Genomic DNA, 16715 nt, shown 5'->3' with positions numbered 1-16715 from the left:
CAAAGAAATAGACAACAAACAAAAAAAAAAGGAAAAGGAATTCTTACTGCTCTTCTCTGCTGATGGAGCTGTGGACTGTTCACAACAGAGGTGCCGCTCTCTCTGCGCTGTGGCTTCTTCCTTCTCACAGCAGCAGAGCTGGCAGGGACAGACGCAGGGAGGGTGGATCTACCCGTGTCTGCGTCACTCTGTTGTTGGCCTGTCCGTCTAGGCACCTTAGCTGAGGATGCGTTCGACGGTGCGCCCGCTACGAAAAATGAAAGGGGCCAGTGAAATATCTACCATAGACTTCTGCACTTTTTACATCTTTCTTATTTCTTGTCATTTGTCTTCTACGGTATCTTTCATTATGTCTTACATACGTGCGTCTGGGTTTGTTCCAATGTACTTTTTATTTACCTCTGCTCTAGCTGACTCGGTGGCATGGGTGGCAGTGGCTTGAGGTTGTGTGCCTTGTGAATGGAGAGGATTACCACTCAAGGCCTGACTGAGTGCATTGGGTTACACTGCTGGTCACGCATCTGCTTAGTAGTGTGTTTGTGGATTTGTCAGGATGCTGTGTCACTTCCTTGAGTAACTGAACTAATGTTATTTACTTATTCATTTACACTGCTTCAATTTTAATTTCATGTTGTTTTAAACAAACCTAGTGAAGGTTCTCAAGGCCTGACCAGCAAGTTGGGTTGTCTAGGTCTGTCGTCTGTTGTCTGTCACCTAGGTCTGTCTAGGTCTGTCGTCTGTTGTCTGTCACCTAGGTCTGTCGTCTGTCGCCTAGGTCTGTCGTCTGTTGTCTGTCATCTGGGTCTGTGGTCTGTTGTCTGTCACTTAGTCTGTCGTCTGTCACCTAGGTCTGTCATCAGTTGTCTGTCACCTAGGTCTGTCGTCTGTCATCTAGGTCTGTCATCTGTCGTCTGTCACCTTGGTCTGTCTTCTGTTGTCTGTCACCTAGGTCTGTCATCTGTCATCTAGGTCTGTCATCTGTCATCTGTCACCTAGGTCCGTCGTCTGTCGCCTGTCATCTGGGTCTGTCTAGGTCTGTCGTCTGTCATCTCTCACCTAGGTCTGTCGTCTGTCATCTCTCACCTAGGTCTGTCGTCTGTCACCTAGGTCTGTCATCTGTTGTCTGTCACCTAGGTCTGTCGTCTGTCACCTAGGTCTGTCGTCTGTTGTCTGACACCTAGGTCTGTCGTCTGTCACCTAGGTCTGTCATCTGTCAATGTCTGTCACCTAGGTCTGTCGTCTGTCACATAGGTCTGTCATCTGTTGTCTGACACCTAGGTCTGTCTGTCATCTGTCACCTAGGTCTGTCATCTGTTGTCTGACACCTAGGTCTGTCTGTCATCTGTCACCTAGGTCTGTCTAGGTCTGTCGTCTGTTGTCTGTCAATTAGGTCTTTTGTCTGTCATCTGGGTCTGTCGTCTGTCACCTAGGTCTGTCGTCTGTTGTCTGTCACCTAGGTCTGTCGTCTGTCACCTAGGTCTGTCGTCTGTTGTCTGTCACCTAGGTCTGTCGTCTGTCACCTAGGTCTGTCGTCTGTTGTCAGTCACCTAGGTCTGTCGTCTGTCACCTAGGTCTGTCATCTGTTGCCTGTCACCTAGGTCTGTCGTCTGTCACCTAGGTCTGTCATCTGTTGTCTGTCACCTAGGTCTGTCGTCTGTCACCTAGGTCTGTCATCTGTTGTCTGTCACCTAGGTCTGTCGTCTGTCACCTAGGTCTGTCGTCTGTCACCTAGGTCTGTCATCTGTTGTCTGTCACCTAGGTCTGTCGTCTGTCACCTAGGTCTGGTGTCACCTAGGTCTGTCATCTGTTGTCTGTCACGTAGGTCTGTTGTCTGTCACTTAGGTCTGTCGTCTGTCACCTAGGTCTGTCATCTGCTGTCTGTCACCTAGGTCTGTCGTCTGTCATCTGTCACCTAGGTCTGTCGTCTGTCACCTAGGTCTGTCATCTGCTGTCTGTCACCTAGGTCTGTCGTCTGTCATCTGTCACCTAGGTCTGTTGTCTGTCACCTAGGTCTGTCTGTCAACTGTCACCTAGGTCTGCCATCTGTTGTCTGTCACCTAGGTCTGTCATCTGTCATCTAGGTCTGTTGTCTGTCACCTAGGTCTGTCTGTCAACTGTCACCTAGGTCTGTCGTCTGTTGTCTGTCACCTAGGTCTGTCGCATCTGTCATCTGCTTTGTTTTCTTTTGTTTTTTGTTGTTGTTTCTTCTCAAACACAGATGTGGGTAGCATTTACGGATCAGTTCACATGCTTTCTGATGCCTACCTGAATCTGAAACTTAGACATGACACTTGCTGATGCATTCCCAATTAAAACAACAACAACAACAACAAAAAACAAAGTTTATTTCATAGTCTAGTTTTTAGGTAAATCTGCCTCTATCTTCTTTTTTTTTTTTTTTTTTTTTTTTTTAAAGTGAAACATACTTTACAGTATTCAATTAATCTAAAACACTTCTGCTTTATCATAAAAAAAATGAACCTCAGTAACTTCAGATCACTGTCTAATGGCTGGCCCTCATTAGATCTTTGAAACACTGTGGTAATTCAACGATCTCACAAAATCTGACTGCTCTTGTGAACACTTCACACCACTTCAAGGGCAAATCAGTATGTGGGCTGAGATTTCTGAAGGGGAGATTATTTCCCCTGCTGCAAGATGAGCCTGAATCAAGTGCCAAGGCTATTTCATGCTCAGTGACTATTTTGCCAGGAAGGTTTTGGTCAGGGAGGGTAATCTTTTTTTTTTTTCAGCATGCAAACTACCTGAAAGAGAGTATATCAAACCTTTACTTTTTCTGAAAGGAAAATTAACACACTATCGAATTATAACAATCTCACATGAATTTAATAAAACTCCAATAGGAAAATTCCTACAATGAAAAGGACAGAAAATCCCATCCTGGGGTACTCAAAGAGGTTAATGGAGGTACTTTGGTTGGGTAACAAGAGAGAAGAGAGAACTCAGAACTCAGAACATTTTTTTTATTCAAGGTTTAGGATTTTAGGCTTGGCCCATTCTTCCAACCTGTCCTTGAGGCAGAGAGAGGCAGACAGACAGACAGACAGAGACAGAGAGAGAGAGCGACGGGGGGAGAGAGAGAGAGAGAGAGAGAGAGAGAGAGAGAGAGAGAGAGAGATGGAAGGGAGGAGGGAAGAAACAGAAACAAACAAAGGAAAGACAGAATGCTGAACATGTGAAGGAGGCAGTGATAGACACAGTGAGTACAGAAATACATCTATCACACAGTTCAAGAGCTTCCTATCAACACCACCAGTTCAACAAGACTTCTCCTGCACACCCTACAACAGGTACCCAGCAAGTGCTGGACAGTGAAACTAAATAAGGGAGAGGACTCCTGCAAAGGGAAAAAAATATCTGGTAAATGCCCTCCCCCCAACTTTAACCCTTTCACCGCCAGTCAATTTAGAGTACAAAATTCCCTTGTGGTATAAACACAGAAAAGACAGTGGCTAAGAATAGCTGGGAACTCCCCTAGCGAAGTACAGAAAATATGGCCTTATCCTACCACCGAACATTAAGAACAGTAGGTTCACGGATAACAGACCAATGAATGGTCACCTTTCAGTGACATGGGTCCTCTACCACGCCTGTGCATAAATGCGAGCTTGGCGGTGAAAAGGTTCACTCAGTACTGCCAGTTAGCTCCCCTGACATTCCCCACAGATGACCATTTGTATGGGTAAGAAATAAAATCACCAAAACATAAATGTCAGAATTTATGAACTGGAAAAATTCCTACTGTTCAGTAACATAACAAGTTAGCTGGGGACAAAATATAAAACCTCCTCCCTTTTCATGCTATCATACAGTGAATTGATGAAAGTATCCTTTTTTTCTTCTTCAAAATTTGCACACACTGATGACTTGTAAACGAATCCAGGAAAGCACAAAGAGATTGAAACAGATTAAATTCAGAACATTTTCAGCCACGATAGGGCCCCTTCATCTAATTCTGTTGTCTGCCTTGTGACCGAGAAGAACCTGAGTCAGACACCATTGTTGACATACACTGTTCATGTGAACTGGTCACAGCGAAAATAACTCCCATGCTCGCAAATACAGCAACACACTCTGCATTCATTGGTCGCAGTGGAGAGTGGAAAGGTCAGTTAAGATATTCTTAGCTTATGACGTCATTATGCAAGTTAGGAGCCACTCCAAAAATTCAAAGTTATCTAAAACCCCCATTGAGGCTCCTTCATCTGAAACAGATGTAAATAGTTGGGCCTCCATCGGGGCCCTATGTGCTGAGTGAGTTAAGGTGAAGTTTGAGCAAAGAGGGGCTGGGCACTCACGAAGTAGTTTACAGTACCTACCATCTGTCAATGGCGGATAATCATCGTCCAACGTGCTGGTCCCTAGCAGGGGCTGTAAGCGCTGTAGACAGAAGCAGAGCTGGGTCATTCAGGACCAACATGAAGACAACAACACTGACGATGAAAACTGTTGAATACATCAAACAATAAATGCTTTAGCCTCACTGACCTACATGTGTTGTTTCCTCAAAGCCAAGGAGACACACAGACACACATGCACACACACACACACGCACAAACACATATGCACACACACACACACACACAATACCAGTTACCACACACAGCTCTTTCGTTTACAAGAATATGCGCGATACCTGTCTGACTCCTACAAACCACTTCACTCTGACTTGAAAAATGTCTGAAAAAAACAACAACATTTTCTCTAGCAGAACACAACCATAAAAAATTCCAGCACTGTAAAAAGTGAAGTTTCACCTTCGTGCTTCTTCTTCTTATTCCTTTGTGAGCTGTCACTCCCACATTCACTTGTATACACCAGCGGGGTTTTACGTTTTTATCCCCGTCATGTAAGCAGTCGCACTCCGTTTTTGGGGTGATGCATGCCAGGTATGTTCTTGTTTCCATATCACACCAAACGCTGACATGGATTACGGTATCTTTAACTTGCGTATTTGATCTTCTGCATGTAAACAATACAGGGGTTCAGGCACTACTAGCAGGTCTGCACAATAGCTGACCTGGGAGATTGTAAAAATCTCCACTCTTTACCCACCAGGCACTTTCAATTGGGTTCGAACCCAGGACCCTCTGATTGAAAGTCCAGTGCTTTAACACCACAGCTGTTGTGTATGTCTCACCTTGGTGCTGAAAGTCCTGATGCCCATGACGACAGCCTTGTTTTCCAAATTCATGTCATCTGTTAGCAGCATCACAGAGCTTCCCCCATCTGAAAACCATTCACCACACGTCAGTTATCACACTCAGTCCATTCACCACACGTCAGTTATCACACTCAGTCCATTCACCACACGTCAGTTATCACACTCAGTCCATTCACCACACGTCAGTTACCACACTCAGTCCATTCACCACACGTCAGTTATCACACTCAGTCCATTCACCACACGTCAGTTATCCACACTCAGTCCATTCACCACACGTCAGTTACCACACTCAGTCCATTCACCACACGTCAGTTACCACACTCAGTCCATTCACCACACGTCAGTTATCACACTCAGTCCATTCACCACACGTCAGTTACCACACTCAGTCCATTCACCACACGTCAGTTACCACACTCAGTCCATTCACCACACGTCAGTTACCACACTCAGTCCATTCACCACACATCAGTTATCACACTCAGTCCATTCACCACACGTCAGTTATCACACTCAGTCCATTCACCACACGTCAGTTATCACACTCAGTCCATTCACCACACGTCAGTTACCACACTCAGTCCATTCACCACACGTCAGTTACCACACTCAGTCCATTCACCACACGTCAGTTACCACACTCAGTCCATTCACCACACGTCAGTTATCCACACTCAGTCCATTCACCACACGTCAGTTACCACACTCAGTCCATTCACCACACGTCAGTTACCACACTCAGTCCATTCACCACACGTCAGTTACCACACTCAGTCCATTCACCACACGTCAGTTATCACACTCAGTCCACGTCAGTTATCACACTCAGTCCATTCACCAAACGTCAGTTATCACACTCAGTCCGTTATCACACTCAGTCCATTCACCACACGTCAGTTATCACACTCAGTCCATTCACCACACGTCAGTTACCACACTCAGTCCATTCACCACACGTCAGTTATCACACTCAGTCCATTCACCACACGTCAGTTATCACACTCAGTCCATTCACCACACGTCAGTTATCCACACTCAGTCCATTCACCACACGTCAGTTATCACACTCAGTCCATTCACCAAAACCATTCACCACACGTCAGTTACCACACTCAGTCCATTCACCACCACACGTCAGTTATCACACTCAGTCCATTCACCACCACACGTCAGTTATCACACTCAGTCCATTCACCACCACACGTCGGTTACCACACTCAGTCCATTCACCACACGTCAGTTATCACACTCAGTCCATTATCCACACATCACTTACCACACTCAGTCCATTCACCACACATCAGTTATCACACTCAGTCCATTCACCACCACACGTCAGTTACCACACTCAGTCCATTCACCACACGTCAGTTACCACACTCAGTCCATTCACCACACATCAGTTATCACACTCAGTCCATTCACCACCACACGTCAGTTACCATACTCAGTCCATTCACCACACGTCAGTTATCACACTCAGTCCATTCACCACACGTCAGTTACCACACTCAGTCCATTCACCACACGTCAGTTATCACACTCAGTCCATTCACCACACGTCAGTTATCACACTCAGTCCATTCACCACACGTCAGTTATCACACTCAGTCCATTCACCACACGTCAGTTACCACACTCAGTCCACGTCAGTTATCACACTCAGTCCATTCACCACACGTCAGTTACCACACTCAGTCCATTCACCACAGTATAACACCTTTAGTATAATACTGATACACACACACACACACACACACACACACACGCACACACACGCACACGCACACACACACTTATAAACGGACACTAACATACAAACATGCATGCACAAACTCACAAATACACACACACATAACACATGCATGCACACATTCACAAACACACAAACACACAAACATATATCCCCACACAAGCACATACACAGACACACATATATACACACACATACACACAAGCACATGCACACACACACATATACATATATACACACAAGCACATACACAGACACACATACATACACACACACAAACATACACACAATGCTACATGCACACACACTTCAACACACACAAAGACAGCCTGTTGACATACGTTTACGCTGGCACTGCAAACAGCACTGCAGGATGCGATCATCATTGCACTGGGCACGGAAATTGTCAACAGGCTCTGACGCCTGAAACATCAATCATCCAAACCAACCAGGTCATCACAAACCATCCTGTCTGACAGCATTGTCACTGACCAACATACACACAAGTATGCACAAATACACAAACACACAAGCCTGCACACACACACACACACACACACACACCCATGCACACAAACACACACAAGAAAAATAACATGAATTCCCCTCAAGTATCTTGTACACTCTCTATGCAAAGATACCAATTCCTTCTCTCTTTACAAAACGCGCCAACATCAGTCCTACAAACGTATAGTATATACTCTGTACAAAGACGCACTGACATTGGCGCTTCCACACAGAACAGATGCAAGAAGCTCATGTAATCTTTTTTAACCCATTCAACCCAGGGGAACCTTTATACAACCTGGGAACGTTCCCTGCCATATTGATGCAGAAAAACAAAGAAGATATGCTGAAATTGACCAGTTTTTCCTCCAAACGGACAAACAGGGACACAGCAGGGAACACTGTACAACAGGGACACAGCAGGGAACACTGTACAGCAGGGACACAGCAGGGAACACTGTACAACAGGGACACAGCAGGGAACACTGTACAACAGGGACACAGCAGGGAACACTGTACAACAGGGACACAGCAGGGAACACTGTACAACAGGGACACAGCAGAACACTGTACAACAGGGACACAGCAGGGAACACTGTACAACAGGGACATAGCAGGGAACACTGTACAACAGGGACACAGCAGGGAACACTGTACAACAGGGACACAGCAGAACACTGCACAACAGGGACACAGCAGAACACTGTACAACAGGGACACAGCAGGGAACACTGTACAACAGGGACACAGCAGAACACTGTAGAACAGGGACACAGCAGGGAACACTGTACAGCAGGGACACAGCAGGGACACTGTACAGCAGGGACACAGCAGGGACACTGTACAGCAGGGACACAGCAGGGAACACTGTACAACAGGGAACACTGTAGAACAGGGACACAGCAGGGAACACTGTACAGCAGGGACACAGCAGGGAACACTGTACAACAGGGACACAGCAGGGACACAGCAGGGAACACTGTAGAACAGGGACACAGCAGGGAACACTGTACAACAGGGACACAGCAGGGAACACTGTACAACAGGGACACAGCAGGGAACACTGTACAACAGGGACACAGCAGGGAACACTGTACAACAGGGACACAGCAGGGAACACTGTACAACAGGGACACAGCAGGGACCACTGTACAACAGGGACACAGCAGGGACCACTGTACAACAGGGACACAGCAGGGACCACTGTACAACAGGGACACAGCAGGGAACACTGCACAACAGGGACACAGCAGGGAAAACTGTACAGCAGGGACACAGCAGGGAACACTGTACAACAGGGACACAGCAGGGAACACTGTACAACAGGGACACAGCAGGGAACACTGTACAGCAGGGACCACTGTACAGCAGGGACACAACAGGGAACACTGTACAACAGGGACACGGCAGGGACCACTGCACAAAAGGGACACAGCAGGGAACACTGTAGAACAGGGACACAGCAGGGAACACTGTACAGCAGGGACACGGCAGGGACCACTGCACAAAAGGGACACAGCAGGGAACACTGTAGAACAGGGACACAGCAGGGAACACTGTACAGGAGGGACACGGCAGGGACCACTGCACAACAGGGACACAGCAGGGAAAACTGTACAACAGGGACACAGCAGAACACTGTAGAACAGGAACACAGCAGGGAACACTGTAGAACAGGGGCACAGCAGGGAACACTGTACAACAGGAACACAACAGGGAACACTGTACAACAGGGACACAGCAGGGAACACTGTAGAACAGGGACTCAGCAGGGACACACAACAGGGACACAGCAGGGACACACAACAGGGACACAGCAGGAGCACTGTACAACAGGGACACAGCAGGGAACACTGTAGAAGGTCCTTTGCTTGTGGTTTACACACATGCAGAAACATGAACACCGTTTTAATGAAACGAACCTTGACACTAGGGCAATGCTCAGGTGCAGGGATGAATGAGTTCATCATTCCACATCAATACAAAAAAAAGCAAAAACATAAAACCAAAAAACATCTAGATTTTGACCACCCCACACAGGCCTCACCTCAGCAGGCGTCTGTCCGCGAACACGAGGGTGGAGGTTGATCAGACAGGAATGAATGTACCGCACAGCGTTCTGGGCTCTCCTCGACTGCCAACACAAAACACAACTGTTCACACGTGAGCTGCTTTATAAGATTCAGTTTCAGTTTCAGTAGCTCAAGGAGGCGTCACTGCGTTCGGACAAATCCATATACGCTACACCACATCTGCCAAGCAGATGCCTGACCAGCAGCGTAACCCAACGCGCTTAGTCAGGCCTTGAGAAAAAAAAAAAAAGGTGAATAAATCATAGATAAGCTTACATAAATAAATAAATAAATAAATAATAATTATGATATAAAAAGGTAGTAGTAATGATAATGATAATAAAATAATAATAAATAAATAAATACGACAACAATGATGATAAATAAGCAAATAAATGTAAAACATGAAGACACACATTCACACATACACCGCCACATGCATAACAGATATGCTTTATAAGATGTACTTTTTCAAAGATGTACTTTTTCAAACATTTCCTAACTGGTACATTATCAAACAAAATGTATCTACACAAGCATGTTTTCATAGAGCACATTTTTCAAACGCTTCCAAACTGGTACGTTTATCAAGTAAAATATGCACGCAAGCAGCTTTCCTGAAGCGCATTTCCAAACGTTTCCTAACTGGTACATTATCAAACAAAATGTACACACAAGCAATTTTTCATGGAGTACTGTTCAACTGTTTCCTGGATGGTATGTATCAAACAAAATATACACACAAGCAGCTGTTCATGGAGTACATTTTCAAAAACTTCCTGACTGCTATGTCGTCAAACAAACTGCATGTCTTGATATTTCCAAAATAAGTCTCTTTCACACGGCAGAAAACAGCAATTTATATTTCATGCAAAAAAAAAAGCTTCAAACAGCATTTTGCAAGTGCTTTTTGAGGAACACGTTCACAAATCCTTCCCCCTTGCACTGTGCATCTTGACATTTCTAAAATGCATCTCTACTAAAAGATATTGTATTGTATTGTATGGTATTGTTTTGTGTTGTATTTAATCTTTTTGTCACAACAGATTTCTGAGTGAAATTCGGGCTGCTCTCCCCAGGGACAGCGTGTCGCTACACTGACAGCATTACCCTTTTTTTTTCTGCCTGCAACTTAATCTGTTTTCCTATCCAAGTGGATTTTTCCACTGAATTTTGCCAAGGACAACCCTTTAGTTGCCATGGGTTCTTTTACATGCGCTAAGTGCATGCTGTCCACGGGACTTCGGTTTACCATCTCAACCGAATGACTAGCGTCCAGACCACCACTCAAGGTCTAGTGAAGGGGGAGAAAATACTGGTGATTGGGGGATTCAAACCAGTGCACTCAGTTTCTCTCACATCCTGGGCAGACGCATTACTTCCAGGCCAACACCCCACTTGCGAAAACAACAATCTAAACATCAGGCTTCAAGTCTTTTAAATGACACAACTCAAGCACCAGATCTTCCAGCATTTCCCAAATGTCCCAAATCATCAATGCAAACTTCATGCCCGCACAGGTGTAGTGTATTGTATCTGTCTGCATTTTTTTTTCTGTTTTCCTATCAAAGCGGATTTTTCTACAGAACTTAGCCAGGGACCATTGCTTGCATGGAACAGGTGTAGTGTGCGATACGGACCATTGATTGCACGGAACAGGTGTGGTGTGCAATATGGACCACTGCTTGCACAGAACAGATGTGGTGGGTGATATGGACCACTGCTTGCACGGAACAGGTGTGGTGTGCGATACGGACCACTGCTTGCATGGCACAGGTGTGGTGTGCGATATGGACCATTGCTTGCACGGAACAGGTGTGGTGTGCGATATGGACCATTGCTTGCACTGAACAGGTGTGGTGTGCGATATGGACCATTGCTTGCACGGAACAGGTGTGGTGTGCGATATGGACCATTGCTTGCACGGAACAGGTGTGGTGTGCGATACATACCACTGCTTGCATGGCACAGGTGTGGTGTGCGATATGGACCATTGCTTGCACGGAACAGGTGTAGTGTGCGATACGGACCATTGATTGCACGGAACAGGTGTGGTGTGCAATATGGACCACTGCTTGCACAGAACAGATGTGGTGGGTGATATGGACCACTGCTTGCACGGAACAGGTGTGGTGTGCGATACGGACCACTGCTTGCATGGCACAGGTGTGGTGTGTGATATGGACCATTGCTTGCACGGAACAGGTGTGGTGTGCGATATGGACCATTGCTTGCACGGAACAGGTGTGGTGTGTGATATGGACCATTGCTTGCACGGAACAGGTGTGGTGTGTGATATGGACCATTGCTTGCACGGAACAGGTGTGGTGTGCGATACATACCACTGCTTGCATGGCACAGGTGTGGTGTGCGATATGGACCATTGCTTGCACGGAACAGGTGTGGTGTGCAATATGACCATTGCTTGCACGGAACAGGTGTGGTGTGCGATACAGACCACTGCTTGCACGGAACAGGTGTGGTGTGCGATATGGACCATTGCTTGCACGGAACAGGTGTGGTGTGCGATATGGACCACTGCTTGCAAGGAACAGGTGTGGTGTGCGATATGGACCATTGCTTGCATGGAACAGGTATGGTGTGCGATATGGACCACTGCTTGCAAGGAACAGGTATGGTGTGCGATATGGACCACTGCTTGCACGGAACAGGTATGGTGTGCGATATGGACCACTGCTTGCACGGAAAAGGTGTGGTGTGCGACATAGACCATAGCTTGCACGGAACAGATGTGGTGTGCAATACGGACCACTGCTTGCAAGGAACAGGTGTGGTGTGCGATATAGGCCATAGCTTGCACGGACCACTGCTTGCACGGAACAGGTGTGGTGTGCGATACGGACCACTGAATGCAAGGCACAGGTGTGGTATGCGATACGGACCATTTGCATGCAAGGCACAGGTGTGGTGTGCGATACGGACCATTTGCGTGCAAGGCACAGGTGGTTGCCGACGACAGTTTCTGGTCTCACCTTTGCCCATGACATTTTCAGCCCGTCCAACTCCTGCAGCACGACCCAGGGTATGATGAGGTATGGACGACCGTAGTCTGAAAATTTCATCCAAAACCAATGCTTCATCATCATTTTCAGCTGTCTGTGTCAACAATGAAAGAAAGTATATCTATCTATCTATCTATATATATATATATAGAGAGAGAGAGAGAGAACTCAAGAACTCACCTTTTGTTCCCCCCCCCCCCCCCCCCCCCCCCCCCTGTTGTATTGTAGCCCAAGGTTTATGTACGTTAAAAAAAAAACAGCCAAAAAACCAACAACAACAACATATATATATATATATATATATATATATATATATATATATATATATATATATATACAGAGAGAGAGAGAGAGATGGAGACAGATACACCGAGAGAGAGGCATATTCATATACATATATAAATACAGACACACACACACATATTCACACAAAACCCTGTTTATGCAGGTATGCACACTCCTGTGTCAACTACAAAGGCAGAAAACCAACTTCCATTATTTTCCAAAGCCTCGTAGCCAAGTAATTGGCAATTAACAAAATAAAAGAAAATATAATTAAAATAAACGAATAAATAAATAACAGAAATACAAACTGATTTACAAATCATGTTCTCTATGAAGGTAGGCAGGTAGGTAGGTAGGCAGACATGTAGGAAGAAAGGTAGGTTGATTTGTATGTATATATATATATATATATATATAAATGTATGTATTTATATATAATAGATTGATCAACAGAGATATATATATATATATATATAGAGAGAGAGAGAGAGAGAGAGAGAGAGAGATAGAAAAGTTGAAAAGTGAATGTGCACATGCATGTGTAACCAGACAGATAGTTATACAGATATAGAAAAAAATATATACATATACATAATGAAAGCCAACACTGACCTTTGAGGGTCATATCTCTCAGGTGTTTCAAAGTGTCAAGCTCCCCAATGAAGATGTTTGTATCCACCACAACATAGACCAGCTGAAACAAAGGCTGTTTGCTTTGCAGGAAGACACAACCACATCATACGCTTTAATCTGAATCGCCATCAATACTCCACAACATATATCCTTCAACAAATGCTCTGACACAGCTGTCATCAATGATGGCTAACTGAGTTTGGCTGGTTTGTTTTTTCCCTTGAATGTCCATCTCTTTCCAAGTTTTGGAAAAAAAAAAAAAAACATTGAACGTTTTATCCCTAAAGAGACTGGATCAGCAATTAACTATTAAAGATGAATTACTCACTCAGAAAACTGATCTGCAGAAAAAAGAAAATGCATAAAAAATTAACATAAATCACAAAAATGTGCAAAAGCATCTTTAAAAAATAAAAATAAAAACCCTCAAAAATACTATCGTCTGTAATATTTGAAAACCATCTAAACTTAAGAAACGTTGAGCTTCGATCATAAGCTACATATACATGTGATGTGTGATAATCGCCCAATGACAGCTGTCCATCAGCTCAAACGGGGTAGGCAGCCTGTTATGCAAATGACTTTGTTAAGTGCTCATAGCTTGGTCTCTGACCAAGGAGAGGTGCGACATAAATATCCATACCGTATCATACATGTGAACATTACAAATCATGTTTAACTCTCTCCATATGAACGGTGAAAGAGACGACGTTAACAGCGTTTCACCCCAATTACCATCATCAAAATATTGCAAGCGGAAGGCTCTTATACTGAAGAGGTGAATGTTGACAAAGAATACCACAATGATGAAAGCTAAAGGTTGGGTCATTCAGACACCCACTGGACATCCGAGGGGTCTGCGTAGAGGAGAATAGAGGACTCGCCATACTGAGTGAGTTAACAAGTGCACTTTTTATGCATGCGTTGTGAAGTTTCAATTTAGAACTGTGCTGTTATGAGGTAATTCCATGATACCAAATGTAACTTGCATAGAAGTGATGAACAAAAAAAACAAACAAAAAAATCTGAATAGCCATGTTGAAAAATGAAAAGAGAACGACGATGTATGAATGTGATAACAAATAAGATCTGTCAATAAGTCCTGTCAATGATCTTCACACAAAAAAATACATTTATCAGCTTGTGCTTATGAAGACAATGTTATCAAGACAAAAACTGCAAAGGTAGATGTATATGTGTGCATCAGTGTGTAGGGGGAATGGGGGATTGTGTGTGTGTGTGTGTGTGTGTGTGTGTGTGTGTGTGTGAGGTGCATGTGTGTGAGCATAACACAGTGTGTGCAAAAGTGAGTACATGCATGTGTATTCAAATAGAAACCAGTACATTAACACCTTACCCTTATGGCAGGTTTCACAGTATTTGGGTAAGAGATAACTCTTGATTTATGCGGCATCAATCTTGCCAGTTTCTGTCAATTTAATGTGTGTTTTTACAATTTACATGTGAAAATGTGAACCAAAAAAACCCCACCCCAGAATTCTTAGTATTTCTTCCCCAGTGTTGCATTTTACTTGTGTGAGACGTGATGCTGTGTGTCTGGCTGTGAGACGTGATGCTGTGTGTCTGGCTGTGAGACGTGATGCTGTGTGTCTGGCTGTGAGACATGATGCTGTGTGTCTGGCTGTGAGACGTGATGCTGTGTGTCTGGCTGTGAGACGTGATGATGTGTGTCTGGCTGTGAGACATGATGCTGTGTGTCTGGCTGTGAAATGTGATGCTGTGTCCGGCTGTGAGACGTGATGCTGTGTGTCTGGCTGTGAGACGTGATGCTGTGTCTGGCTGTGAGACGTGATGCTGTGTGTCTGGCTGTGAGATGTAATGCTGTGTGTCTGACTGTGAGACGTGATTGTGTGTCTGGCTGTCAGACATGATGCTGTGTCTGGCTGTGAGCTGTGTGTCTGGCTGTGAGACATGATGCTGTGTGTCTGGCTGTGAGACATGATGCTGTGTCTGGCTGTGAGACGTGATGCTGTGTGTCTGGCTGTGAGACGTAATGCTGTGTGTCTGGCTGTGAGACATGATGCTGTGTCTGGCTGTGAGACGTGATGCTGTGTGTCTGGCTGTGAGATGTGATGCTGTGTCTGGCTGTGAGACATAATGCTGTGTGTCTGGCTGTGAGACGTGATGCTGTGTGTCTGACTGTGAGACATGATGCTGTGTGTCTGGCTGTGAGATGTGATGCTGTGTGTCTGGCTGTGAGACGTGATGCTGTGTGTCTGGCTGTGAGACATGATGCTGTGTGTCTGGCTGTGAGACGTGATGCTGTGTCTGGCTGTGAGACGTAATGCTGTGTCTGGCTGTGAGACATAATGCTGTGTGTCTGGCTGTGAGACGTGATGCTGTGTGTCTGGCTGTGAGACGTGATGCTGTGTGTCTGGCTGTGAGACGTGATGCTGTGTGTCTGGCTGTGAGATGTGATGCTGTGTCTGGCTGAGACATGATGCTGTATGCTGTGTGTCTGGCTGTGAGACGTGATGCTGTGTGTCTGACTGTGAGACATGATGCTGTGTGTCTGGCTGTGAGACATGATGCTGTGTCTGGCTGTGAGACGTGATGCTGTGTGTCTGGCTGTGAGATGTGATGCTGTGTGTCTGGCTGTGAGACGTGATGCTGTTAGTCAGACTGTGAGACGTGATGCTGTGTGTCTGGCTGTGAGACATGATGATGTGTCTGGCTGTGAGACGTGATGCTGCGTGTCTGGCTGTGAGACATGATGATGTGTCTGGCTGTGAGACGTGATGCTGTGTGTCTGGCTGTGAGACATGATGATGTGTCTGGCTGTGAGACGTGATGCTGCGTGTCTGGCTGTGAGACATGATGATGTGTCTGGCTGTGAGACATGATGCTGTGTGTCTGGCTGTGAGACATGATGCTGTGTGTCTGGCTGTGAGACATAATGCTGTGTGTCTGGCTGTGAGACGTAATGCTGTGTGTCTGGCTGTGAGACGTGATGCTGTTAGTCAGACTGTGAGACGTGATGCTGCGTGTCTGGCTGTGAGACATGATGATGTGTCTGGCTGTGAGACGTGATGCTGTGTGTCTGGCTGTGAGACGTGATGCTGTGTGTCTGGCTGTGAGACATGATGATGTGTCTGGCTGTGAGACGTGATGCTGTGTGTCTGGCTGTGAGACATGATGATGTGTGTCTGGCTGTGAGACGTGATGCTGTGTCTGGCTGTGAGACGTGATGCTGTGTGTCTGGCTGTGAGACATGATGCTGTGTGTCTGGCTGT

General features: G+C 45.5%; 1 protein-coding gene across 1 annotated transcript in view; it reads right to left on the bottom strand.

Annotated features, from left to right (window-relative positions):
• The window catches only part of LOC143289554 (uncharacterized), a 54854-nt gene that overhangs the window by 23807 nt on the left and 14332 nt on the right, over positions 1–16715 (bottom strand). The window contains exons 5-11 of the mRNA XM_076598562.1: positions 13441–13522; positions 12514–12590; positions 9496–9582; positions 7283–7364; positions 5162–5250; positions 4341–4401; positions 48–247 (exon numbers count right to left, since the gene is read on the bottom strand). Of these exons, the coding sequence (XP_076454677.1) occupies positions 48–247; positions 4341–4401; positions 5162–5250; positions 7283–7364; positions 9496–9582; positions 12514–12590; positions 13441–13522 (678 nt within the window). The remainder of the gene's footprint in view (positions 1–47; positions 248–4340; positions 4402–5161; positions 5251–7282; positions 7365–9495; positions 9583–12513; positions 12591–13440; positions 13523–16715) is intronic.

Source organism: Babylonia areolata, chromosome 14 (assembly GCF_041734735.1).
Source record: "Babylonia areolata isolate BAREFJ2019XMU chromosome 14, ASM4173473v1, whole genome shotgun sequence".
In the NCBI taxonomy this organism is placed as follows: domain Eukaryota; kingdom Metazoa; phylum Mollusca; class Gastropoda; order Neogastropoda; family Buccinidae; genus Babylonia; species Babylonia areolata.
The sequence above is the reverse complement of the archived record's forward strand: the minus strand, read 5'-3'. Positions and strand labels throughout refer to the sequence as shown.